Genomic DNA, 25,644 nt, shown 5'->3' on the forward strand with positions numbered 1-25,644 from the left:
GTTGGGCCGAATGGCCTGTTTCCATGCTGTATCTCTCAATAACTATTCTGTGTCACATCAAGAGGGTCAGTATCTGCTGCCATCGCCATGAAGTGGAAGACCACACACAGGCCTTGTCTTTGGTTTGTACTGAAGCAGTAAGGTGGGAAATGGGGTTCCCACATGTTTGGGGAATCTGGTCACGTGGACATTTATTGAGGATTTGATCATTAAAGTGTTGTGTTTACAAAACCCAATCTGATGAGGGGGATGTTAGATATAGCTCTCGGGGCTAACGGAATCAAGGGATTTGGGGAGAACTCAGGAACAGGGTACTGATTGTGGATGATCAGCCATGATCATATTGAATGGCGGAGGTGGCTCGAAAGGCCGAATGGCCTCCTCCTGCACCTATTTTCTATGTTCCTATGTCCCCTTTGATCTTAGATGTCCATATTTCGCTTGGGCAGCTTAGACCCCAGTGCAATGAACATTGACTTCTCTATCTTCAAGTAACCCTTGCTCTCCCTCTCTCTCCATCCTTTCCCCTTCCCAGTTCTCCTATCAGTCTCCATCAGTTCATAACATGGGGAGTTGAGTATATGGGCAAGGAGGTCCTTCTGCAGTTGTACGGGGGCCTAATGAGACCAAACCTGGAGTATTGTGTGCAGTTTTAGTGTCGAAATTTGAGGAAGGAGAATAGGCAACAGGTGCAGGAGGAGGCCATTTGGCCCTTCGAGCCAGCACCACCATTCAATGTGATCATGGCTGATCATCCCCAATCAGTACCCCGTTCCTGCCTTCTCCCCATATCCCCTGACTCCGCTATCTTTAAGAGCCCTAATTCTTGCTATTGATTGAGTGCATCGTAGGTTTACAAGATTAATTCCCGGGATGGCGGGACTGTCATATGCTGAGAGAATGGAGCGGCTGGGCTTGTACACTCTGGAGTTTAGAAAGATGAGAGGGCATCTTATTAAAACATATAAGATTATTAAGGGTTTGGACATGCTACAGGCAGGAAACATGTTGCCGATGTTGGGGGAGTCCAGAACCAGGGGCCACAGTTTAAGAATAAGAGGTAAGCCATTTAGAACGTAGATGAGGAAACTTTTTCACACAAAGAGTTGTGAGTCTGTGGAATTCTCTGCCTCAGAGGGCGGTGGAGGCCGGTTCTCTGGATAGTTTCAAGAGAGAGCTAGATAGGGCTCTTAAAGTTAGCGGAGTCAGGGGATATGGGGAGAAGGCAGGAACGGGGTACGGATTGTGGATTGTGGATGATCAGCCATGATCACATTGAATGTCGGTGCTGGCTAGAAGGGCGGAATGGCCCACTGCTGTACGTTGTCTATTGTCTATTTCCGACTACATTTTATGGGGTCAATGAAAGAGCGTTCAGGTTGCAGCCCTGTTTTCACCAATCTTCCCACCACCAGCACAAGATGCACAAGAAGAACAAGACAGGCACCATTGAGCAGATACAGAGAAGTGTGTTCAGCTCTGGCTGATCAACGTATAATCTTGTGTATGGACTAGATAAGCGGAAGACTACATTTTATCTCTGTTTGCTTCTTTGATCCCTTCTCCCAGCTAACAATGTTCTTTTCTACATTTGATGATAATCCCCTTTGTCCCATTTTCACACCTTAAACTTCCTTATCTATGTATCTCCCCCACTCCTGACTTCAGTCTGAAGAACGGTCTTGAACCGAAAACTCACCCATTGCTTCTATCCAGAGAAGCTCCCTGTCCCGCTGAGTTATTCCAGCATTTTGTGTCTATCTTGTTTTCCCCCCGTGATGTATTCAGTCCATTGCCGGTGATCCCATTGGGCGACACGGTGGCGCAGCGGTAGAGTTACTGCCTTACAGCGCATGCAAAAGAGTAAAGAGTAAAGTCACCCGGCAACAAGTGAGCTCACACACATCTTGAACGTTATTGGACAACGTGCAGCAATCCATCCAAGTACTTGACACGGGGAGAGGGAAAGTCCAGACACACAGCGGACTGGAGTAGCGATCACAGCGGACGTTCACTGACGGAGTCTCCTCCTGAACCGAAGTAGGTAAGGAGCAGAATCGGAGCAGCGACACTGGAAACTGTTCAAAACACTCAGTGAGACAGGCAGCAGCCGCGGAGAGAATCAGTTATCAGTTTCTGAGTTATCTCTCTCCAGAGATGGTTATCAGTTTCTGAGTAATCTCTCTCCAGAGATGCTGCCTGTCCCGCTGAGTGACTCCAGCTTGTTGTGTCTATTAAGTTATCAAATGTGAGTGAAGTGTTTCAGCTCGAGGATCCATGGCAGCAGGCATGTGTGTGTGTGTGTGTGTGTGTGTGTGTGTGTGTGTGTGTGTGTGTGTGGTTAAACCTTGCGTGTCTGAACAGGAAACATATTTTCTTTCTCAGAAATATTTGTTTTCTCGTCTGCAGTTTCGTTTCCGCTCCGAATTCGCAGTTTATGTGAAACAAATCTCGCAGTTTGATACATGTCCAAATTGCACACTTCACGTAAACACACACACACTCACATATCACACTCGCACACTTCACACTTCACACACACTTCACACACTCACACACACACACACACACACACACACACACACACACACACACACACACACACACACACACACTTCACACACTCACACACACGCACATATCGTTTCTTGATCACACCGTCTCCATCACAGGAGATTGAGTATCGATCACGGTAGTGATTGTGGGAGATTTCAACTTTCCGCACATAGACTGGGAAACACATTCTGTAAATGGGCTGGATGGGTTGGAGTTTGTCAAATATGTGCAGGATAATTTTTTGCAGCAATACATAGAAGTACCTACTGGAGGAGGGGCAGTGCTGGAACTCCTGTTAGGAAATGAGACGTGACAGGTGGCGGAGGTATGCGTTGGGGAACAATTCGGGTCCAGTGATCACAATACCATTAGTTTCAATATAATTATGGAGAGGGTCAGAACTGGACCTAGGGTTGAGATTTTTGATTGGAGAAAGGCTAACTTTGAGGAGATGCGAAAGGATTTAAAAGGAGTGAACAGGGACATTTTGTTTTATGGGAAAGATGTAGAAGAGAAATGGAGGACATTTAAAGGTGAAATTTTAAGAGTACAGAATCTTTATGTCCCTGTTCGGTTGAATGGAAATAGTAAACATTGGAAAGAGCCATGGTTTTCAAGGGAAATTGGACATTTGGTTCGGAAAAAGAGAGAGATCTACAATAATTATAGGCAGCATGGAGTAAATGAGGTGCTTGAGGAGTATAAAGAATGTAAAAAGAATCTTAAGAAAGAAATTAGAAAAGCTAAAAGAAGATATGAGGTTGCTTTGGCAAGTAAGGTGAAAGTAAATCCAAAGGGTTTCTACAGCTATATTAATAGCAAAAGGATAATGAGGGATAAAATTGGTCCAGTGGAGAGTCAGAGTGGACAGCTATCTGCAGAGCCAAAAGAGATGGGGGAGATATTGAACAATTTCTTTTCTTCGGTATTCACCAAGGAGAAGGATATTGAATTATGTGAGGTAAGGGAAACAAGTAGAGTAGCTATGGAAACTATGAGATTCAAAGAAGAGGAAGTACTGACACTTCTGAGAAATATAAAAGTGGATAAGTCTCCAGGTCCGGACAGGATGTTCCCTAGGACATTGAGGGAAGTTAGTGTAGAAATAGCAGGGGCTATGACAGAAATATTTCAAATGTCATTAGAAACGGGAATAGTGCCGGAGGATTGGCGTACTGTGCATGTTGTTCCATTGTTTAAAAGGGGGTCTAAGAGTAAACCTAGCAATTATAGACCTGTTAGTTTGACGTCAGTGGTGGGCAAATTAATGGAAAGGATACTTAGAGATAATATATATAAGCATCTGGATAAACAGGGTCTGATTAGGAACAGTCAACATGGATTTGTGCCTGGAAGGTCATGTTTGACTAATCTTCTTGAATTTTTTGAAGAGGTTACTCGGGAAATTGATGAGGGTAAAGCAGTGGATGTTGTCTATATGGACTTCAGTAAGGCCTTTGACAAGGTTCCTCATGGAAGGTTGGTTAAGAAGGTTCAATTGTTGGGTATTAATGGTGGAGTAGCAAGATGGATTCAACAGTGGCTGAATGGGAGATGCCAGAGAGTAATGGTGGATGTTTGTTTGTCAGGTTGGAGGCCAGTGACTAGTGGGGTGCCACAGGGATCTGTGTTGGGTCCACTGTTGTTTGTCATGTACATCAATGGTCTGGATGATGGTGTGGTAAATTGGATTAGTAAGTATGCAGATGATACTAAGATAGGTGGGGTTGTGGATAATGAAGTAGATTTTCAAAGTCTACAGAGAGATTTATGCCAGTTGGAAGAGTGGGCTGAAAGATGGCAGATGGAGTTTAATGCTGATAGGTTTGAGGTGCTACATCTTGGCAGGACAAATCAAAATAGGACGTACATGGTAAATGGTAGCCTGGGTTTGTGTTGCCTGGGTTTCAGCAACTATGTTACAGAGAAAGGTTGAACAAGTTATGGCTTTATTCTTTGGAATGCAGAAGGTTAAAGGGGGACTTGATAGAGGTCTTTACAATGATGAGAGGGATAGACAGAGTTGACGTGGATAAGCTTTTCCCACTGAGAGTAGGGAAGATTCAAACAAGGGGACATGACTTGAGAATTAAGGGACAGAAGTTTAGGGGTAACATGAGGGGGAACTTCTTTACTCAGAGAGTGGTAGCTGTGTGGAATGAGCTTCCAGTGAAGGTGGTGGAGGCAGGTTCGATTTTATCATTTAAAAATAAATTGGATAGTTATATGGACGGGAAAGGAATGGAGGGTTATGGTCTGAGCGCAGGTAGATGGGACTAGGGGAGAATACGTGTTCGGCACGGACTAGAATGGTCGAGATGGCCTGTTTCCGTGCTGTAATTGTTATATGGTTATATGACTGACATATATTACCCCCACAACTATCTAGACTACACTTCTCCCCACCCTGCTTCCTGTAAAGCCTCTATCCCAGCGGTGGGGATCCTTTTCATGTTGGAATGTCGCATTAAGTTAGCTGTAATCTAATAAGGCCCCATGAAAAAAACTTCAATTAGATATACTTTAAAAATGTACATTATTTTGTAAAAATCTAACTACTATGTACTAACTGAAGAAAATGAAACTATTTTGTGAATTCTAAAGTTAACTAACCTTTTAATGACTTTGTTGTGGGAAAGGATTTGAATATTTGGTTGCAACATGGAGGTACGCAGTTTCAGCTGATCTTCTAGATGGGTATCTGTCATCTGTGAGCTTAAGAGCATCTTGGTTTGGGTTAGGTAGGAGAATGTAGATTCGCAGCAAGAAATGGTTGAAAAGCAAGAAAGCATTTTTCATGCATGTTGCTGAAGACGTGGGTATTCTATTGCATTTTCTCCTAGATCTTTCTTAGCGTCAAATAAGGACTTGATAATGTCATCTTCAGAGAGCTCAATCAATTCCATCTGTAGTTCTTTAGGAGCCTTGGAGACATCAACTAGGTGAGGTTGAAATGCTAATTTGAGTGTGATGTCATGATTCTCAAATCAGTGAACCTTTCATTGTATTTCTTTAATTAATAAGTCTATAACAGCTGCATATTCTTCACATGATTCGCATGAATCCTCCTGCTCATCAATAACCTTCGCTAACGGCGGAAAAAGTTAATCCAAAATTTCATCTTGAAGAAGAGTTTTGAAAAAAGATAGGTTTATTTGGAAATGCTTGGATTTTTTGCCACATATAATATATATACTTAGTTTTATTTTGCAAAGAAACATTCAAGTCATTTTGCTTTGACATGATATCACACAGAAATGCAGTATTCCTATGGAAACCGTCATTCAATAATTCACATTGCTGATTCTGTACCATGAAATTTAACGATCTGTTCTCGCTAAGATAACCATTTTGCTAACACCTGTCCCTGCGATATCCAACGCACTTTACAATGATACGGCAAATCCACACAAATGCCTCATCGTCCAACTTTAGCATATTATGAAACTGACGATGCCGGGTTGCATTTGCACGAATAGAGTTAACAATACTTATAACTTGTTGCAAAGTGTTACTTGAAATAGTAGATTCAACACAGAGATTTTGCTGATGTAGGATACAATGAAATGAGATCAGCAGGATCTGATAACACCTTTTTTATCTGTGCAATAAACCCTTCACGTTTTCCTGTCATGGAAGGTGCTCCGTCTCACTAGTACATACACTCACTAGTCGGGGAGGATTATTTTGGTGAATCTACTTTTATTCTTTGGTATTTTAAATACATTCATTTTAAGATTAAAATAAAAATAATAAAAGATGACCAAAAATATTAATAAAAATAAAAGGATTTGTTCTACAAATTTTGGATTCATTCAAAAGGCCTCACTTAAAGGCCTAAAAGGCCGCATTCAGCCTTAAGAGCTGCAGGTTCCCCACCCCTGCTCTATCCCCTACTCCCAATTCCTCTGTCTCCGCCACATCTGCACCCAATATGAGGTGCTCCATACCAGGTCATCAGAGATGTCCTCATTCTTCAGGTAATGAGGTTCCCCTCTCCCATCATAGATGAGGCCCTCACTAGCGTCTCCTCGGTACCCTACAGCTCTGCCCTTGCTCCACCTCCCTCCCCACCCCCAGTTGCAGCAGGGACAGAGTTCCTCATGTCCTCACCTTTCACCCCATCAACCATTGCATACAGCACATAATCCTCTGACATTTTCACCACCACTAACGTGATCCCACTACTAGTCACATCTTCCCATCTCCACCCATTTAGACGTTCAGCAGAGACCGTTCCCTTCGCAACACCCTGATCAACTCACCCTTTCCCACCCAAACCACCCCCTCCCCAGGTACTTTCCCCTGCAACTGCAGGAGATGCAACAACTGTCCCCTATACCTCCCCCTCAACTCCGTCCAAGGACCGTGACAGGTTTATCAGGTGAGGCAGAGGTTCACTCGCACCTCCTCCAACCTCATCTACTGTATCTGCTGTTCCAGATGTGGACTCCTGTACATCGGTGAGACCAAGCGCAGGCTTGGCGATCATTTTGTTGAACACCTCTGCTCAGTCCACCATTCCCACATTGGCCTTTCTGCCTGAGCATCCTCCATTGTCAGAGTGAGACCCAGTGCAAAGTGCAGGAACAGCACCTCATAATTCATTTGGGCAGCTTACAGCCCAGCAGTATGAACATTGACTTCTCTAGATAGATGTGGATAGAGAACTGTCTGGCAAACAGGAAGCAAAGAGTAGGAGTAAAGGGTAATTTTCAGCAAGGCAAGCAGTGACTAGTGGGAAACCGCAGGGCTCAGTGCTGGGACCCCAGCTATTTACAATATATGCTAGACCAAGTGCAGACCCGTTAGGTCTGTTCCCCCAACGTGCGGTTGTGGGGGGGGGGGGGGGCGGCATGCAGCGTCACACACACTAAGTCCCCCCCCCCCCCCGCACACACTAATTACCCCCCTTGATATTATATTAATGTTATTAATTTGCTTATTTTACCCCATAACCACCCTATCTACTGACGCATAGCCCCCAACTTGCAGTCACATCTAGAGGGGGGGGGGGGGGAGAGTGAGGGCAGAGAGAGAAGGGGCAGAGACAGAGAGAGAGACAGAGACACAGAGAGAGGGGCAAGAGGGAGAGGGGGGTGGAGAGGAGGAGAAGAGGGAGGGTGGGTGAGGGGGAAAGGTGGGGGAGGAGGGGAGGAGAGAGAGAGGGTGAGAGTGAAGGGGAGAGAGAGGGGGTACTGAGAGGGGGTGAGGGGGAGAGGTGGGGAGCAGGGAGGGGGAAGGAGGGGGAGGATGGTGGGAAGAGGGTAGGAGGTGTGGAGGGGAGGGGGTTTAGGGGAGGGAGGGCGGGGGAGGGGATGGAGGGGAGGCGGGAGAGAGAGGGGGGGAGAGGGGGGAGGAGAGAGGGTGAGGAGAGAGGTGGAGGGGGAGAGAGGGGGGGAGAGGTGAGGGGAAAGGGGAGGGGGAGGGAGGGTGGAGGGAAGGGGGTATGGGTGTGTGGGGAGGGGAGGAGGGTTTAGGGGAGGGACGGTGGGGGAGGGGATGGAGAGGAGAAGGGGGAGAAAAAGAGGGGAGAGATGGGGAGGGGGAGAGGAGAGGAGAGGGGGGGAAGGAGAGGGGGTAGGAGAGGGGGGTAGAGGAGAGGGGAGGAGAGAGGGAGAGGAGAGGAGGGGGGAGATGAGAGGGGGGGGAGGGAGGGGGGGGGGTGGGGAGAGATGTGGGGAGAGAGAGGAGGGGAGAGAGAGAGAGAGTGCATTTTTACTTCAACCCAACCCTCCCAAACAACCATTTGCAGGCAGTGCTTTTTTACTTCAAACTAACAATATTTTCATTTTCAAACCACATTAAGGGTACTCACAGCTGTGTAAACATTTGTTCAGTGTAATGCAGAGCTCAGAGTGACCTCCATATTGATAGAGGCACATCACTTCCTGGTTTTATAGTCCCTCCCCCTCCCTCCAGCAGGGGCAGCAGAGAGAATGGTGATTAAAAAAAAAACATTAATTTCTCTCTGATTCTTCATCGATGGGAAAAATACTCTGGTCCCGTGGGCCCTGATCGAGGTGGCCAAAAATGACTGCCGTAGGTAGCGGCGTTCTCACGGAAATCGCAGCACAGTGGGCCAAAAGCGGTCAAGATCAGACTTTTAGTAATATAGATTAATGATTTGGACGAGGGAATTGAATGCAACATCTCCAAGTTTGCGGATGACACTAAGCTGAGGGGCAGTGTTAGCTGTGAGGAGGATGCTAGGAGGCTGCAAGGTGACTTGGATCGGCTGGGTGAGTGGGCAAATGCATGGCAGATGCAGTATAATGTGGATAAATGTGAGGTTAGCCACTTTGGTGGCAAAAACAGGAGAGCAGACTATTATCTAAATGGTGACCGATTAGGAAAAGGGGAGATGCAACGAGACCTGGTACACCAGTCATTGAAAGTAGGCATGCAGGTGCAACAGGCAGTGAAGAAAGCAAATGGTATGTTAGCATTCATAGCAAAAGGATTTGAGTATAGGAGCAGGGAGGTTCTACTGCAGTTGTACAGGGTCTTGGTGAGACCACACCTGGAGTATTGCGTACAGTTTTGGTCTCCAAATCTGAGGAAGGACATTATTGCCATAGAGGGTGTGCAGAGAATGTCAACCAGACTGATTCCTGGGATGTCATGACTTTAATATGAAGAAAGACTGGATAGACTCGGCAAGTACTCGCTAGAATTTAGGAGATTGAGTGGGGATCTTATAGAAACCTACAAAATTCTTAAGGGGTTGGACAGGCTAGATGCAGGAAGATGGTTCCCGATGTTGGGGAAGTCCAGGACAAGGGGTCACAGCTTAAGGATAGAGGGGAAATCCTTTAGGACCGAGATGAGAAAAAACATTTTTCACACAGAGAGTGGTGAATCTCTGGAATTCTCTGCCACAGAAGGTAGTTGAGGCCACAGTTCATTGGCTATATTTAAGAATGAATAATAATAATGATGTCTTTATTTATATAGCACATTTTTAGTCAACTTGCATTGACCCCAAAGTGCTTCACACAATTACTTCCATACAGACAGGCAAAGGTGGGTGAAGTGTCTTGCCCAAGGACACACACAGGCAAAGGTGGGTGAAGTGTCTTGCCCAAGGACACAACGACAGTATGCACTCCAAGCGGGATTCGAACCAGCTACCTTCCGGTTGCCAGCCGAACACTTAGCCCATTGTGCCATCTGTCGTCAGATGGAGTTAGATGTGGCCCTTGTGGCTAAAGGGATCAGGGGGTATGGAGAGAAGGCAGGTACAGGATACTGAGTTGGATGATCAGCCATGATCATATTGAATGGCGGTGCAGGCTCAAAGGGCCGAATGGCCTACTCCTGCACCTATTTTCTATGTTTCTGTTTCTAACTTCAAGTAGCCCTTGCTTTTCCTCTCTCCCCATCTTTTCCCCTTCACAGTTCTTCAACCAGTCTCTATCTCCGACTATATTTGATCTCTGTTTGCTTTGTTGCCTTTGTCCCGTTTTCACACTCCCATATCTATGCATCTCCGTCTCTCCGGACTTCAGTCTGAAGAAGGGACTCGACCCGAAACGTCACCCACCCATTCCTTCTCTCCAGAGATATTCCCTGTACCGCTAAGTTACTCCAGCATTTTGTGTCTGTCTTGTTTTCCCCCCGTGATGCATTCAGTCCATTGCCGGTGACCCCATTGGGCGGCACGGTGGCGCAGGCAGCGGTAAATTTACTGCCTTACACCGCTCGCAGCGCCAGAGACCTGGGTTCGATGATCGGATTTACCTATAAACTAGACAAGGTTAAGCTTAGGGCCTCGAGGTCTAGGGGGGGGGGGGGGGGGGGGCTCAAGGCAGGACACCTACCGTTCAACTCTATCTCTCCCTTTCCATCACCCGCCGCTATCCGTGTCCGGGCCACCGGGCTACGATCGCTCCTCATCTAAATCCGGCCCTGGTTCGATCCCGACTACGGGTGCTGTCTGTGCGGAGTTCTCCCTGTGATCTGCGTGGGTTTCTCATTGTAGGTATAACTGCCCCCTAGTGGTCTCTTACGGGAACGTAAGGACTACCTGAAATTGGAGAAGTCAATGTTCATACCGCTGGGGTGCAAACTGCCCAAGCGAAATATGAGGTGTTGCTCCCCCAATTTACGGTGGTCCTCACTCTGGCCCTGCTCCATCTCTTCGTCTTTCTTCTCCACAGTCTCTTACCCGTGGTAGAGGCTTAGGGTCAAAGTGAGGGAGGAAAGATTCCATTGAAACATGAGGGGCAGCTTTTTTACTCACAGGGTGGCGGGTTTGTGCAACGAGCTACCAGAGGAACTAATTGAAGCAGGTACTATATCAACATCTAAAGTACATTTGGACAGTGGCATGGATGGAAAAGGTTTATAAAGGTATGGCCCAATTGTGAACACGTGGGACTAGCATAGATGGGGCATTGTGTTGGCACGGACCAGTTGGGCCAAATGACGTATATTGATTAAGAGGGATATATTTTGCAGCCTTACATACACCTCTGCTACAGAAAGAACCACCAGCAACCTCTCTGCTTTCCTCTAGGAGAACACACACAACTGAAGACAAGGAGGAGCCCCGGTGCCCAGACCTCTCCTCCCCGGGCAGTACTGGGACCACTGGATCATCGCACAGGCGAGACAAGGACAGACACAGAAGGAGAATGGGAAATGCCAGCTCCAGGTATGTCCGGATACATCACACAATGTTACTTCTCCACCTCTCCTCCCTCACCTCAAGCACAGCGCTGGACTAACTCAGCGGGTCAGGCAGCATCTCTGGGGGACAGGGGGCGTTTCGGGTCAGGACCCTTCTTCACTCTGATTGTGATTGGAGGGAGGCGGCTGGATGAGGATTGGGGGCAGGACTAAGTCAGGCAAGTGATAGGTTGATAGATGTTGGGGGGTGGGGGAGGGGGGTGATGATTGAAGGAAGGCCGGTGATGAAAAACTGAGATATGGAGAACTCGCGGGATAGATGGGCCGAATGGCCTAATTCCGCTCCTAGGCCAAGAGAAGAGATGTGAGATGTGAAGCTGGAGGAATGGATATAGGTGAAGGTGATGGGGGAAGAGGGAAAGGGCGGGATTGTGGGATAAATGGTGTGTATCCAGGTGGAACAATGGGAAGAGAAGAGGGAAAGGGAGAGAAGGTGCTTGCCCTTTATTTCAGTTGGTTTCATTTCAACTGGAAACTTTCACCGAACATGTTTCCTTTCAGCCAACAGGCGGCTCAGTCTGAGACCCCCACATTCTTCACACAGGAAGAGCTCAACAAACTGAAGTCCGCAACTGGTGGTGTGGAAAATGTTCAACCTCTGCTGGAGAAGAAGGTGAAAGAACTGGACAACACCGAGCTGAACATCGCCGTGACGGGAGACACGGGTACAGGAAAATCCACCCTCATCAACGCCATGAGAGGGCTTCGTAGCGAAGATGAGGGAGCGGCTGCGGTTGGGATCACGGAAACTACAATGGAGCCAACCGGATACCCACATCCCACTCTGCCCAATGTCCGCTACTGGGACCTGCCGGGGATCGGAACTATACGATTTCCCGCACGTTCCTACCTGCAAGAAATGCAATTTAAAAAATACGATTTCTTCATCATAGTGTCAGCTGGTCGATTCACAGAGAATGATGCATATCTTGCCAAGGAGATTAAGCGGCTGGGGAAGAAGTTCTATTTTGTCCGCTCTAAGCTTGACAATGACCTTTATTCAATGCAGCTGGAAGGCCGGGAATTTGATGAAGATACAGAAATGGAAAAGTTCCGGAGTAACTGCGTCAGTCAGTTGGGAAAGGCCGGGATCCCCGATCCCATCGTGTTCCTGATATCCAGTTTCATGAAGAATATGTATGATTTCCCTCGGTTAATGGAAGCACTGGAATATAAAGAACCTTGTCTTTGTCCTGGCCCTTCACAAACTCAGTGTGGAGATTATTCGGCAGAAAGGTGAGGTGTTGAAGAAACGTATCTGGATGTTGGCGGTCATGTCGGGAGGAGTGGGAGCGATCCCGGTCCCGGGTCTCTCTGCCGCCTGTAACACGGGGATATTGATTGGAGCGATAATCTATTTCTGTGAATGTCTGTGTCTGATTGGCCGAGAGAACAGGCACATCCGTGGAAAAGGTGAAAGGCACAGATTACTATGTAAATGGTGTCAAGTTAGGAGGCTGCAAGGTGACTTGGATAGGCTGTGTGAATGGCATATGCAGTATAATGTGGATAAATGTGAGGTTATTCACTTTAGTGGCAAAAACAGGAAAGTAAACTATTATCTGAATGGTGGCCGATTAGCAAAAGGGGAGATGCAACGAGACCTGAGTGTCATGGTACACCAGTCATTGAAAGTAGGCATGCAGGTGCAGCAGGCAGTGAAGAAAGCGGATGGTATGTTTCGCATTCGTTGCAAAAGGATTTGTGTATAGGAGCAGGGAGGTTCTACTGCAGTTGTACAGGGTCTTGGTGAGCACACCTGGAGTATTGCGTACAGTTTTGGTCTCCAAATCTGAGGAAGGACATTATTGCCATAGAGGGAGTGCAGAGAAGGTTCACCAGACTGAGTCCTGGGATGTCAGAACTTTCATATGAAGAAAGACTGGATAGACTCGGCTTGTACTCGCTAGAATTTAGGAGATTGAGTGGGGGTCTTATAAAAAACTACAAAATTCTTAAGGGGTTGGACAGGCTAGTTGCAGGAAGATGGTTCCCGATGTTGGGGAAGTCCAGGACAAGGGGTCACAGCTTAATTGAATTGAATTGAATACCTTTAATGTCATTCAGACCTTACCGTCTGAACGAAATTTCGTGCCTGCAGTCATACATACAATCATACAATACTAAACAACAATAAACACAAATTAACATCCACCACAGTGTATCCTCCAAGCACCTCCTCACTGTGGTGGAGGCAAAAAATCTTAGGTTTACTGTCACTTCCCTCCTCTTCTCCCTCTGCGCTGAGGCGATTCCCCACCGGGCGATGGCACAACAGTCCTGCGGCTCACCGAACCCCGCGAATGGGCCGGCTCAAACACCGCGGCCCGGGGTGGTCGAAGCTGCCGCCCTCCAGTCCAGCGTACACAGCCGCTGGCCCGCGGCTGAACCCAGGACTCAGGTCACCGCCGCGAGAACGCCGTCCCAGCCACCGGAGCACCGTTCCAGCCCTGAGACGGATCGTCCTAACGTGAGTGCCGTTCCTCCCTCGAGCTGGGCCACTCCGACAGGAGCGCCATTTCACCCTCGGGCTGGGCCACTCCGACGGGAGCGCCGTTCCTCCCTCGGGCTGGGCCACTCCGACGGGAGTGCCGTTCCTCCCTCGGGCTGGGCCACTCCGACGGGAGTGCCGTTCCTCCCTCGGGCTGGGCCACTCCGGCGGGAGCGCCGTTCCTCCCTCGGGCTGGGCCACTCCGACGGGAGTGCCACAGCCCCTCACGGGAGAGTCTCGGCCCCTCGCCAGGCCGTCCTCACGGGAGCGCAGTTCCAGCCCCGAGCTGGGCCACCCTCACGGGAGCGAACCCAGGCCGAGTCCTGACAGGCTGCCTCCGGAGTCCCGAGGTCGCCAGCTCCGCCATTAGGCCTCAGCGCAAACGGAGGCAGAGAGGGGGGATACAACGAAAAAGTCGTATTCCCCCCAAGGGAGAGACAGCAAACCCCGTTTCAACCCCCCATTCCCCCCCCCCCCCCCCCCCACATAAACACAACCTAAAAACCAAAAACGCAACTAGACAAAACGAAAAAAAACAACACAAAAAAGTAAAGACAAACGGAGTGCAGGCGAGCCGCAGCCGTTCCCAGCGCCGCCACTTCCGGTCAACTTCCAAGTCCTAAGGATAGAGGGGAAATCCTTTAAGACCGAGATGAGAAAAACATTTTTCACACAGAGAGTGGTGAATCTCTGGATCTCTCTGCCACAGAAGGTAGTTGAGGCCACAGTTCATTGGCTATATTTAAAAGGGAGTTAGATGTGGCCCTTGTGGCTAAAGGGATCAGGGGGTATGGAGAGAAGGCAGGTACAGGATACTGAGTTGGATGATCAGCCATGATCATATTGAATGGTGGTGCAGGCTCGAAGGGCCGAATGGCCTACTCCTGCACCTATTTTCTATGTTTCTATGGTTCTAACTTCAACCTTGCTTTTCCTCTCTCTCCATCTTTTCCCCTTCCCAGTTCTTCAACCAGTCTCTATCTCCGACTACATTTTATCTCTTCTCCACTCCACATCGCAACTTCTCTCCACTCTCTCCACTCCACTCCACTCCCCTGTCTCACTCCAATCTCTCCCCCCATGAACGTACTGCCATCGACTCACTCCGCAACAACCCAGATTGGGTTATCAAACCCGCCGACAAGGGAGGTGCCGTGGTAGTCTGGCGCGCCGATCTCTACAAAGCTGAGGCCACGCGCCAACTCTCGGACACCTCCTCCTACTTACCCCTGGACCATGACCCCACTGACGAGCACCAGGCCACCACCTCCAGCACCATCACCGACTTCATCAATTCCCACGCCCTGCCCGACCAAGCTTCCAACCTCATCGTTCCCCAGCCCCGCACGGCCCGTTTTTACCTTCTCCCTAAAATCCACAAACCCGGCTCTCCCGGCAGACCCATTGTCTCTGCGTGTTCGTGCCCCACCGAACTCATTTCCAAATACCTTGACTCCATCCTATCCCCCTTGGTTAAATCCCTCACTACCTATGTTCAAGACACCTCAGACACTCTCCGTCGGCTCCGCGCATTCCATTCTCTAGGCCCTCACCCCCTCATCTTCATCATGGACGTCCAGTCACTCTACACCTCCATCCCCCACCAGGATGGCCTCAAAGCCCTCCGGTTCTTCCTCGACCAGAGAAGCAACCTATACCCGGCCACTGACACTCTCCTCCACTTAGCGGAGCTGGTCCCTACCCTCAATAACTTCACATTCGACTCCTCCCATTTCCTCCAAATACAAGGCGTAGCTATGGGCACACGCATGGGCCCCAGCTACGCCTGCCTATTTGTCGGTTACGTCGAACAATCCTTGTTCAATACATACCAGGGCCCCATCCCCGACCTCTACCTCCACTACATCGACGACTGCTTTGGTGCCACTTCCTGCACCCGCACACAACTGACTGACTTCATCCACTTCATCACTAACTTCCATCCGGCACTCAAATACACCTGGACCATTTCCGACACTTCCCTACCATTCCTTGACCTCACTATCTCCATTGCAGGTGATAGACTTCTGACCGACATCCACTATAAACCCACTGACTCCCATGGCTATCTGGACTACACTTCTTCCCACCCTGCTTCCTGTAAGGACTCCATCCCCTACTCCCAATTCCTCCGTCTACGCCGCATCTGCTCCTCGGATGAGGCGTTCCACACCAGGACATCTGAAATGTCCTTATTATTCAGGGAATGGGGGTTCCCCTCCTCCACCATAGATGAGGCTCGCACCAGGGTCTCTTCCATACCCCGCAACACTGCTCTCTCTCCACATCCCCCAACTCGCAACAAGGGCAGAGTCCCCCTAGTCCTCACCTTTCACCCCACCAGCCGTTACATACAAAAAGTAATCCTCCGTCAGTTTCGCCAACTCCAACGTGACCCCACCACTCGCCACATCTTCCCATCTCTCCCCATATCTGCCTTCCGCAAAGACCGCTCCCTCCATAACTCCCTTGTCAATTCCCTCTGGTACGATACAAGGACAGACAGAGAAGGAGAATGGGAAATGCCAGCTCCAGGTATGTCCGGATATACCACACAATGTTACTTCTCCACCTCTCCTCCCTCACCTCAAGCACAGCGCTGGAGTAACTCAGCGGGTCAGGCAGCATCTCTGGGGGACAGGTAGCGTTTCGGGTTGGGACCCTTCTTCACTCTGATTGTGATTGGAGGGAGGTGGCTGGATGAGGATTGGGGGCAGGACTGTCAGGCAAGTGATAGGTTGATGGATGTTGGGGGGTGGGGGGGGGGGGGTAGGCAACATCTGTTGACTCATCCAGTTGCAGTCAATACACTGGTCTGCTCTTCACAGCGCTCACCACGTGCAGCAGAATAGCATTACTCATATCCGAGATTCAACTTTTGACTGTGTAATTCGAAAGGGAAATCTGCCTGAACTTGTTTGACTGCTGTTCCCCCAGCACCAACTTACCTGCTTCGAGAAGGCATGGCTTGATAAGCTGTTCACCGATGGTGTGAGGTTTCTTAGTCTGAGTGATTCGATAAGCAATCCGGTATGAAGCCTCCAGGGACCCATCAAATCGATGTGGAAACCCTTGAGTTTGAAATAGTCCACGCCCTTCCCCACCAGCTCGCTGTGACAAGACTCCAAATGGATCTTCCGTTTGCTGGACTTTATGCTCTCGTGGCTCAAAACCTTGGCACAGATAACACATTGCGGCTTGACCACGGATGTTAGAGCAATGCCAGTGAAGCTGAACTTGAGAAATGCTTCACTATCTGTGCGCTTCTTGGCAGACATGGTTCACAACACACACAGTTCGTGTGCGTATACGTACGGGCATACACGAACAAAGTACTGTGTGAGGTACGTACCTTAGTTAGGTTCCTAAAAATGGGCTCAACAAATTGATATTATTTATGACCCCTTCATGACCCCTGGAAAAACCCCAAACGACCCCCATGGGGGTCACGACCCTCAGGTTAAGAACCCTTGAATTGAATTGAATTGAATGCCTTTATTGTCATTCAGACCTTACGGTCTGAACGAAATTTCGTGCCTGCAGTCATACATACAATCATACAATAATAACAACAATAAACACAAATTAACACCACCACAGTGAGTCCTCCAAGCACCTCACTGTGGTGGAGGCAAAAATCTTGGTTTAATACATTGTCCCAGTCACTGGTTCTGTTTTCAAGAGAGAGTTAGATTTAGCTCTTGGGGCTAAAGGAATCAAGGGATATGGGGAGAAAACAGGAACGGGGTACTGACTTTAGATGATCAGCCATGATGGCTCGGAGGGCCGAATGGCCTACTCCTGCACCTGTTTTTTCTGTGTTTCAATGTTTCTAAGAGCTAAATCTAACTCTCTCTTGAAAACATCCAGTGAATTGGCCTCCACTGCCTTCTGTGGCAGAGAATTGCACAGATTCACAACTCTCTGGGTGAAGAGAGTTCTAGAACCAGGGGCCACAGTTTAATAATTCCATACCTGGGTGGTACGGTGGCGCAGCGGTAGAGCAACTGCCTTACAGCACCAGAGACCAAGGGTTCAATCCTGACTATGGGTGCTGTCTGTACGGAGTTTGTATGTTCTCCCCGTGACCTTTTCTCAAAGATCTTCCATTTCCTTCTACACTCCAATGACGTACAAGTTTGTAGGTTAATTGGCTTAGTACACATTTACAATAGTCCCCTGTGTGTGCAGGATAGTGTTAATGTGCGTGGATCGCTGGTCGGTGCGGATTCGGTGGGCCGAAGGGCCAGTTTCTGCACCGTATCTCTTATCTAAATTAAACTTGATGGAAGCATTTAAAACCACGACAGACATAGATAGATAGGCGATCAAAACCTTTCCCCCTGGATGTAAAAATCATGTACAACAGGCATAGCTTTGTGGGCCGAACAGCCTGTCCCTGTACTGTACATGTTCTGTGCTGTTTGATGTTCAATGACATCAGTTTAAAGGAGACAGTAACTTGTCATTACAGACCGGGCAGAAAATGACTTCCTGTTTCAGACTCTGCCGACCTGTGGAGTTTTATATTTCTCTGCTTCACACTCTGCTATGTTCCTCTCCTTTGTAACACGTCAGGATCAAAGATTACTGGGTTCAGGAACTTCAATGTGGGAACCAATGTCTCTTCCACAGGGGGCAGCTGACTGGTGTTTGGGGAGTGTGTAAGGTGGCGCACGCTTATCAACACCCACACTGGGCCATGCGTGACCCCGTATATGGTCACCGGCGTTTACAATGTGGTCTCTCTCCGCTTTGAGCAGTCCTGGGCTAGTGATTGGCTGGTTTCAGAGAGAGAGAGTTGCATTTCTTCAAGAAGGATTGGAAACCTTTCCAACCCTGACATTTTGTTTCTGACAACACTGTCTTTCTGTCTCATCCTCAGAACAGAAATCCAGCTTCCCGTTTACCCGCAGTGTAATCACACGTCAGCCCATTCACTCTCTGCAGGAAAACCTCCTGAAAGAAACAAGGAGATCGGCTAACTCTACATTTAATACCAACGCTACCCTGCATGACCCTGTATACCTCCCCTGAATGATTCATATTCTTTATCCACAAAGCACAACAAAGTTCATGTTACACAAAGTGAACACAACTGAAAGTATGAATGGATGGGGAAAACGTGATCAGTAATCTTTCTTAGTGACTGTGAACTACAGATGCTGGTTGAAACCGAAGATCGACACAGAAAGCTGGAGTAACTCAGCGGGACAGGCAGCATCTCTGGAGAGAAAACTCAGGGAAAAGTAAAAACGAGAAAAAAAAGACGATGATGTAGTGAGATAAAGAACAATGAATGAAAGATATGCAAAAAGTATTGATGTTAAAGTAAACAGGCCATTGTTACTGTTTGTTGGGTGAAAACGAGAAGCTGGTGCAACTTGGTGGAGGAGGGATAGAGGGAGAGAGAATGCCAGGGTTACCTGAAGTTAGCAAAACCAATCTTCATACGACTGGGCTGTAAGCTGCCCAAGCGAAATATGAGTTGCCGTTTCTCCAATTTGTGTTTAGCCTCACTAGCAATGGAGAAGACCTAGGACACAAAGGTCAGTGTGGGAATGGGAAGGAGTGTTAATGAGTGACCGGTTCATTGAATCTTCAGCCCAGTGTATCCCGCTATCTCTGTGAAGTGGGACATTCAGGTCCAGTGATCTCTGCTTTGATCACAAACACGTGACTGTGATTTTGCTTCTGTGTCTCATGAAATACACATTTAGAGATGTATTAAAAATACAATATGTTCATTTCTTTCCACAGAGAGACGATGGCTTCATCTTCAGAATCTGAATACTTCAGTCAGCACGAAATCTATCAACTGAAAGTTAGTTATGAGCAGGGTGGGCTGAGCATGTTTGCGACACTGATCATGAAGAAATTGAACGATATAGAAAATGTAAAGCTTAACATCGCTGTGACAGGGGAAGCAGGTGCAGGGAAATCCACCTTCATCAACGCCATGAGGGGGCTGCGGGGCTGCGATGAGGGTGCAGCTGAAATCGGGAACATTGAAACCACAATGGAGCGAACTCCATACAAACATTCCACCTTCCCTAATGCTTGCTTCTGGGACCTGCCGGGAGTTGGAACAACAAAGTTTCCAATGAAGGATTACCTGAGCAGAATGGGACTTACTACATACGATTTTTTCATAATAATCTCACACAAACGATTCACCGAAAACGATGCAAAGGTCGCCAAGGAGATTCAAAACTTGGGGAAGAAGTTCTACTTTGTACGAAGTCAAATTGACAATGATTTCAGTTCTTTAGAAATGCAAGGTATAGATTTTGACAGAATGAGGAAACTTGAAGAGATGAAACAAAACATAAGTTGCGGTTTGACGGAAGTAGGGATTTCAAACCCCATTATTTTCCTGATATCATGCCTTCCCCCAGCAAACAGTAATTTAGATGAGTTTAAGCAAACGCTTCTAGATAATCTCAATGGAATAAAGAAAGATGTTCTATTGATGTCACTTCAAAGCACAACAGTGAAGATTGTGGAGCAGAAACGAGCCCAGTTGAAGAAACGTATCTGGATGTTGGCAACAGTCTCAGTAGTTTTGGGAGCGGTGCCTGTTCCCGGATTGTTTGTCGCCGTTGACCTCGGGATACTAGTCGCTGCAATAATAGATTTCCGCAAAAGTCTCGGCCTGGATGATGCCTCCCTTCAGAGACTGGCCAATGTTGCAAAGAAACCTGTGGAATTTCTGAAAGCAGAAGTAAGAAGCCCACTGATGGGTGAAATAAATGAGGAGTTTGTGAAACAAATGTTGTGGCGTTCCAGTATTGTTGCTGTTTCAATGGTGGAAATGGCCCTTGACATGATACCAGTCATTGGCTCCATCTTCGGTTCAGTATCATCATTTAAAATGACTTACAAATTGCTGACCGACGTACTGGATGAACTTGTGGACAATGCCCAGAGAGTGGTGAAAGTTGCATTTGCCACTGATCCTAGTCATCCACAATAACGAATCCGTTACTGAGTTGCTGCAAGTCATCACGGATGCGGGAATGGAAAATAAATATCATCTTTCACATCTTCATTAAATTCCAAATTATTTCACAGCTGATGAATTATTTTAAAAGCTGTTGTCACTGCTGTAATCTTCACAACCAATTCACTTCAAACACCTTAAGCGCACCAACCCGCCGGGGAACAGAAGATAACTCTCCCGGGGAGACTCAGTGTGACGTTGCCACCTCGTTCAACAAGCTCTCACCAATGAAACCATATCAACATCTAGTCAAACCTCCAAGGGTCTCGAATGTTTCAAAAAGACGACATCTTCTTCCAGTCTCCAACGAATACAGATCTAACTTCTTCAGTCTTACATGAGAAGATGATCTTCTGATCCCAGTGGGCTGAGTGTGTTGTACTGTTCTGTACACTTGGCCAACTAAAACTATGCACAACATTCTAGATATTCTAGTTACAATTATGGCAACATTTCCCTATTTCTAAACTCCAACCCCATTGCAATAAAAGCCAACATGCCGTTAGCATTCTTAACCTCTTGTTTCACCGACCCACTAGTCACTTGTACCTCATGGATACAAACATCTACATATTTATGTGTCTGCTTTATCTACAGACTTTCTCCATTTTGATCACATCCGGCTTTAGATTCCTCCTATCCAAATGTATGGCCTCACAATTTCCTGCGTTAAACTCCATTATCGAAGTGACTTTGCTCACTCACTCAACCTATCTACATCATTTTGTGGAATCCAAATATCCCCATCACCCCCTGCCTTCCCAGGTGTCTCTCGTGTCCTTGGCCATTTGCAGGTGTCCAATCCAATATTAGTCACCAATATTAATGACCTGCCCCAACCCCGCTCTCCTGCAGAGAGAACTATAACATTTAGTCACCTGACATAGACACAACATGCTGGAGTAACTCAGCGGGACAGGCGGCACCTCTGGAGAGAAGGAATGGCTGGCGTTTGGGGGTGAGAGACGTCTTTAGACTAGACACCTGACATTTAACTCCTGAAGCAGCCACTCTACACTGAGCCGTATCACCACGGACGAGCTCCACAGAGACAGAACAAACAATGTATAATGTTCTCAAACCCTCCTTGATTAAAACTTTAAATCTGTCACTGATTCTGTGGAATTCCTGGCCCGTGACTGATGAAAGTGGCGATAATTCGGGATGCTACTGAGAACCTAGAGGCCAAATGAAATACAGGAGTGGCAACGTCACAAACTAGCCACCTGCCCAGCCCATCAAGCGCCACCTGAGGTACAGTCCGCGGGACCCACATCCATCTCATCAGCCACCGCGTAAACACCAGAACCCGAGTGGGAGCAAGTTCTTCTCCATCTCCAATGAAGTCTGCGCGTTAACCTCAGATTACCGAGCCTGTTCTACACAGGTTACTGGCAGTCCAGTTCACGTACTGATTCCTCCTAAATTATAACAGGCCGGGAGCAGTTCACTCAGTAAAAATACAGTGAACGATGGTTGTTTTTTTAATCTGTTCAATGACAGAATTTAGAAAAATTGAAGCATAGAAACATAGAAAATAGGTGCAGGAGGAAGCCGTTCGGCCCTTTGAGCCAGCACCGCCATTCATTGCGATTTTGGCTGATCGTCCGCAATCAATAGCACGTGCTTGCCTTATCCCCATATCCCTTGATTCCACTAGCCCCTAGAGCTCTATCTAACTCTCTCTTAAACCCATCCAGTGACTTGGCCTCCACTAAACTCCCTGGCAGGGAATTCCACAAATTCATATCTATCTGGGTGAAAACGTTTTTTCCCACTTCAGTTTGAAATTGGCTCCCCTTTATTCTAAAACTGAGGCCCCTGGTTCTGGACACGTCCAACATTGGGAACATTTTTCCTGCATGTAGCTTGTCCAGTACTTTTAACATTTTATATGTTTCTATAAGATCCCCCTCATCCTTCTAAACTCCAGTGAATACAAGCCTAGTCTTTTCAATCTTTCCTCATATGCCAGTCCCGCCATCCCAGGGATCAATCTCGTGAACCTACGCTGCACTGCCTCAATCACAAGGATATCCTTCCTCAAATTACGAGACCAAAACTGTACACAATACTCCAGCTGTGGTCTCACCAGAGCCCTATACAACTGCAGAAGAACTTCTCTACTCCTATACTGAATCCTCTTGTTATGAAGGCCAACATTCCATTAGCTTTCTTCACTGCCTGCTGTACCTGCACGCCAACTTTCAGTAATCGGTGTACAAGGACACCCAGGTCTCGCTGCACCTCCCCCTTACCTAACCTAACCCCATTGAGATAATAATCTTCCCCTTGTTTTTTCCACCAAATTGGATAACCTCACATTTCTCTATATTATACTGCATCTGCCACGTATCTGCCCACTCACTCAACATGTCCAGGTCACCCTGCAACCTCCTAACATCCTCTTCACAATGCACACTGCCACCCAGCTTTGTGTCATCTGCAAACTTGCTAGTGTTGCTCCTAATTCCCTCTTCAAAATCATTAATATATGGTAAACTGTTGCGGCCCCAACACCGAGCCTTGCGGCACTCCACTCGCCACTGCCTGCCATTCTGAAATGGACCCGTTCAATCCTACTCTTTGCTTCCGGTCTGCCAACCATTTTTCTATCCATGTCAACACCCTACCCCCAATACCATGTGCTCTAATTTTAGTCACCAGTCTCCCATGCGGGACCTTATCAAAGGCTTTCTGAATGTCTAGATACACTACATCCACTGGCACCCCTTCATCCATTTCAATTTTCACATCCTCAAAAAATTCCAGAAGATTAGTCAAGCATGATTTCCCTTTCATAAATCCAAGCTGACTTGGACTAATCCTTTTACTGCTATCCAAATGCCCCATTATTACCTCTTTAATAATTGACTCCAGCATCTTTCCCACCACCGAAGTCAGGCTAACTGGTCTGTAATTCCCCGTTTTCTCTCTCGCTCCTTTCTTGAAAAGTGGGATAACATTAGCTATCCTCCAATCCACAGGAACTGATCCTGAATCTATTGAACATTGGAAAATGATCACCAATGCATCCACTATTTCTACAGCCACCTCCCTGAGGACCCTGGGATGCAGACCATCAGGCCCAGGGGATTTATTATCCTTCAGTCCCATTAGCCTTCCCAATACTATTTCTCGCCGAAGGAAAATTTATTTCAGTTCCTCTACCCCCATAGATCCTCTGACCCCCAGTACATCTGGGAGACTGTTTGTGTCCTCCTTAGTGAAGACAGATCCGAAGTACCTATTCAACTCTTCTGCCATTTCCTTGTTCCCCATAATAATTTCACCCGTGTCTGCCTTCAAGGGACCCACATTTGACTTTGCTACTCTTTTTCCCTTTTACTTGAAATATTTACTAAAACCCCACGGTGCCGGAGATTCGGTCACAGTCTGAGTTTTTCGTCCGATTAACTTCTAATTATGGATTGTAAATCTTTCACCGTTTCACAAACAGCATAGCCCCTTTCAATGTTATTTTGCCAGACATTAATTCCTTTAAAGGTACACAAAAATGCTGGAGAAACTCAGCGGGAGCAGCAGCATCTATGGAGTGAAGGAAATAGGTGACGTTTCAGGCCGAAACCCTTCTTCAGACGGAAAATTAATTTCTTTAATTTCTGTTAAACTTCCTCCAATTTTCACCACAAATGTTATTTCCCACTTGTGTCCGGAGCTGGAGATCAACAATACAAAATAACAGGCAAAAATCCACTCAGGGCCGCCAGTCCCCGTGAAAGAGGAGCAGAGTGAATTTCCCCTCCACAGACACTACATCACCTGATGAGCTTTTGCAACAACCCCTGTTATTAACTGCAGGTGACTTTATTGTCAGTAAGTTTACACTTACTGACAGAGAAGCTATGGACCAAAGATGGAGGCTGGTTAAAGAAATAACTAATGAAACCATTCAGCGTTGTACAGTCGGGCGGGTTTGTACAGTCGAGTCGCTGACTGGACCTCAACGGCCACGGCGGAGTCTCCGGAGCGAGCGGGGAACGATCTTCTACTTGGCTGTTTCCGGCCCCCAGACCGCGTGTTTGGGAACATGTTAGACCGAGCTCAGCGGTGTGGAGGGAATTGTGTTGGCGTGACAGGGCAAATCTTACTGAGGTGTCATCTCTTGGAAGACGAATCAACTTTGATCTAATCGCATAGAGATAACGGCAATAATTGGGACAACAGATGGCACAATGGGCTAAGTGTTCGGCTGGCAACCGGAAGGTAGCCGGTTCGTATCCCGCTTGGAGTGCATACTGTCGTTGTGTCCTTGGGCAAGACACTTCACCCACCTTTGCCTGTGTGTGAATGTGTGTGAGTGATTGGTGGTGGTCGGAGGAACCGTAGGCACAGATTGGCAGCCACGCTTCCGTCAGTCTGCCGCAGGGCAGCTGTGGCTACAGAGGTAGCTTACCACCACCGAGTGTGACTGAGGAGTGAATGAATAATGCGATGTAAAGCGCCTTGAGTATTAGAAAGGCGCTATATAAATCCCATCCATTATTATTATTATTATAATAAAATTCACACGGCGGAGACAAGTGCAGTAAATTCTAATAGTATCAAGATATTCGAATATTAATCCACGAATGTACGGAAATTCGAATCTGAAGGCAGATGCCAACCAGAATGTTACTTAATAGTAGTGAGCTGTTTGCAGCAGAACCCAGCAGCGTAAGGACAACATAACAGAGATGATTGCACCCGAGTCGAGCAGCCGGGAAGCATTGTAGCATTGTAGTGTAGTGTAGAACTAATTGTGTTATAATCTAATGTTCTACAGTAGATGTCATCATTTTACACAAGTTAGCACAGAAATAGTCTGATCCTTTAGCAGGGCGGTAACAGAAGCATGATCTATTAGTAGAGCGCTTATTTCAGCAAATAAGAATTATAT

The 25,644-nt window shown here is 47.3% G+C and overlaps 1 protein-coding gene and 1 pseudogene across 1 annotated transcript; both read left to right on the plus strand.

The window, feature by feature from the left end:
* Positions 1–18,726, plus strand: part of LOC116979341 — a 33,590-nt pseudogene extending 14,864 nt beyond the window's left edge.
* On the plus strand, positions 1,933–20,717 carry LOC116979342 (interferon-inducible GTPase 5-like). Its single transcript, XM_033030947.1, has 2 exons — positions 1,933–2,044; positions 19,502–20,717. Exon 2 carries the CDS (start codon positions 19,509–19,511, stop codon positions 20,715–20,717), a length of 1,209 nt encoding a protein of 402 aa, XP_032886838.1. The 5' UTR covers positions 1,933–2,044; positions 19,502–19,508.
* Positions 20,718–25,644: the final 4,927 nt, after the last annotated feature.

Source organism: Amblyraja radiata, chromosome 12, assembly GCF_010909765.2.
Source record: "Amblyraja radiata isolate CabotCenter1 chromosome 12, sAmbRad1.1.pri, whole genome shotgun sequence".
Taxonomy (NCBI): Eukaryota; Metazoa; Chordata; class Chondrichthyes; order Rajiformes; family Rajidae; genus Amblyraja; species Amblyraja radiata.